Source organism: Lottia gigantea (assembly GCF_000327385.1).
Source record: "Lottia gigantea unplaced genomic scaffold LOTGIsca_7, whole genome shotgun sequence".
Taxonomy (NCBI): domain Eukaryota; kingdom Metazoa; phylum Mollusca; class Gastropoda; family Lottiidae; genus Lottia; species Lottia gigantea.
The window spans coordinates 1,713,596-1,716,508 of record NW_008710370.1 but is presented as its reverse complement, the minus strand read 5'-3'; the positions used below and the strand labels follow the sequence as shown (position 1 = coordinate 1,716,508).

The following is a 2,913-nucleotide window of genomic DNA, read 5'->3' as shown; positions in this document are numbered from 1 at the left end:
GTTGACTATATAGGTCAACATAGAATTCACTAGTAATTCATCTCAGAAACACAAATTTGAAGAAAGATTCCTTTGTCTGACATCTTGAACTTGGAATAAGTAATAAAAAGATACAGAGCATATTAAAACGCCCTTTATACATTTCAAAATGGCTTCCTTTTTTTTCTCGAAACTTTTACAATAATCCGAAAACAACATATCCAAATTTTTATCTTTAAAAATGGCAGAAAAAAATTATAGATTAGATCCGATCTTTCAATTATATGATCCAATTCGTTATTCGTTTAATAAGAAAAAAGAGGATTACATTATCATATCACCAACCGTCGGCTCTAGGTCTCAACTATATGAAGGGGGTATGGTCACTTTTTTGAGATTAATTCATTATCGAATTGGTTGCTTCTGTCTGATGCGTATTTCAGATGCGATTTCAAAATCAAAGACGGAACTCCTAATGAGAATCGTGTACCACAAACCAACACAACGTTAGAAAACAATTTCTTTCCATCTTTATTTACTGAAATGGTTTTGGAAGCTGGTTCAAATCCCATAGAAACCATTAAACACCCTGGAGAATTTGACACAATGTTCTATATCCCAAAAACTACGATTCAGTCTCCGGCTGGATACCCGATGTTGGCGATGGAAGAGTTTTAAAAGAACCGGTAAGAAATGTTCCAAATGATGCAAATGAAGATATAATGAGAGCTATTGCTCGAAACACAATAGAAAGAGTAGAACGAGCTGGTAATCACGGATTTGAAAAACGAGTACTTCAGTACAATAATGTTGTTGAGAATAATAGGTGGGGTAATTACCTAAATTTGAAATTATATCCATTATTCGGTCTGTTGGAACACAGAAAAGTTTCCATAGGGTTATCATATAAAATTCATCTACAAAGAGAAATCAATGATGATAAGATATTCTTTGGAGAGAATGCTTCAGATGCAAAATTAGAAATATCGAATCTCCAACTTTACATACCCGTAATATTGAATATTCAATTGAAGTAGAAACGAGAATATTCAACTCATTAACGAAAGATATTGAAATAGCATTTCGCAATACAATAGGTAGCATAACTTTAACTGGAGAATCCACTACATGGCCAATCACTAACACTAATAAACCAGCAAGATATTTAATGGTTGGTTTCAAGAACTTACCAGATTCTCAAACGAATAACAATAATATCTTTAGAGTAGCAATGAACCAAACTCAAGATCCTATAATCCGTAAAGTTCAAGTAAGATTAAACATTAAATAATTATCCTAACCAACCTTTAACAATTAATCCAACCACGAAGAATTATAATGAATTGTATAGAAACTATAAAAATATGTGTAAATTATTTGGAAATTCACATCAGTTTGAATATGTAGATTTTGCAATTAATTACCCAATCTTCTGTTTTGATCTATCAGCTCATTAAGAAGATCTTTTCAAAACAGGGGTGAATATAAATACTTATATTGAAAAAACACAAGGAAATGTAACAGGTTATTGTTTATTATTAGAAGAAGCAAAACATTTAATTAAAATATCCGACAGACGAATGATTCGTATAGAATAATCATTTAAATTACCCTCTTAAAAATGAAACCAGAAACTTTAGTAAATAGAAGCTATCGAAACGGAATCACCAACTACAATAACATACAATGGTAAAAGGATTAAAATATCTAAAAATATTATCGATAAATATAAACACTGTAAAGTTAGAGATGATATAGATTTGGAAAGAATTGACAAGAGTGTAAAGGAAGGTGGATTTTTACCTTTTTCACCTTTGATATTTGCTGGTCTGGCCGCGGCAGGAGCGACAGCTGGTGGGGCCGCTGGGATAACACAAGCCATCAACGCCAAGAAAGCAGCTGATGCTGAAAAAAGTGAAAAACGTAGACATAATATGGAAATGGAAAAGATAGCACAAGGTTCGGGAGTAGCAGATATATTAGGGACAGTTAAAGAATTTGTAAATCGATTTAGCGAAGAAACCAAGAAAACTGTTAAAGAGGGATTAAGTAATCTAATAGATAAAATCGACACCGGAGAAATGAAGGTCAAACATAAAGGTAATGCCATAGTTTTTAAAAACAAATGTTCTGGAGAGGGAATCTTTCTTTCAAAGTATAAAGGAGAAGGGGTGATTTTGGTGAACAAAAATATAGAATAAAAAAATGGGAAATAAATTTAATCATAAAGAAATATTTCCTAGTAGCCCAATGCTCATGTGTATATGCGGTAGCTCAGGTTCTGGGAAAACTTATTTGACCTTTAACATGTTGACAACACCAAAACTTTTAGATTTCGATTCATTATATATCTACACAACAATACCAGAGCAATCGTATTATCAATTCCTCAAAGCTTTAGAATATATACCAAAGAAAGACGTTCAAGACATATCTAAATATTATGAAGACAACGATGAGATAGAAGTAAAAGATATCTTAGATACATATATAAAAGAAAAGAATCCATCTTTCAATTCAACGGACATAAAAGTTTTTCTTACGAAAAATGTTAATGATTTAGATTTGTCTAAAATTGATAGTGAGCGAAAGAACTTAATAGTGTTTGACGATTGTGTAGCACAAAGAAATCAAGCTGTTCAACAAGAATTCTTCACGAATGGGAGACATCACAACTGTCACTGCATATATCAATCCCAATCTTTCTACGGTATGGATGCAATGTTCATTCGAAAAAATGCAAATTGTTTTTTATTATTCGAATTGAACGACAAAGATTTATCTCAAATTATTCAGTCAATTAATCACGGAATGGATAGAGATACATTCAAAAAGGATTGTAAAGCACAATGGAGAAACCCAGATGATCATGGATATATATTCGTTAATACTAGAAAACCTGCAGGTGAAAGAGTTATGACAGATATATGTTAA

At 31.9% G+C, this 2,913-nt stretch overlaps 2 protein-coding genes across 2 annotated transcripts; both read left to right on the top strand.

Annotated features, from left to right (window-relative positions):
• Positions 1-220: 220 nt before the first annotated feature.
• On the top strand, positions 221-2,180 carry LOTGIDRAFT_154972 (hypothetical protein; the record flags this gene model as incomplete). The annotated part of the gene is made up of 3 exons (XM_009065480.1): positions 221-356; positions 616-747; positions 1,627-2,180. The coding sequence occupies 3 exons, from the start codon at positions 221-223 to the stop codon at positions 2,178-2,180; spliced, it is 822 nt and encodes a 273-aa protein (XP_009063728.1).
• A 4-nt stretch (positions 2,181-2,184) lies between these two features.
• Positions 2,185-2,913, top strand: LOTGIDRAFT_107620 (hypothetical protein; the record flags this gene model as incomplete). The annotated part of the gene is made up of 1 exon (XM_009065479.1): positions 2,185-2,913. One exon carries the CDS (start codon positions 2,185-2,187, stop codon positions 2,911-2,913), a length of 729 nt encoding a protein of 242 aa, XP_009063727.1.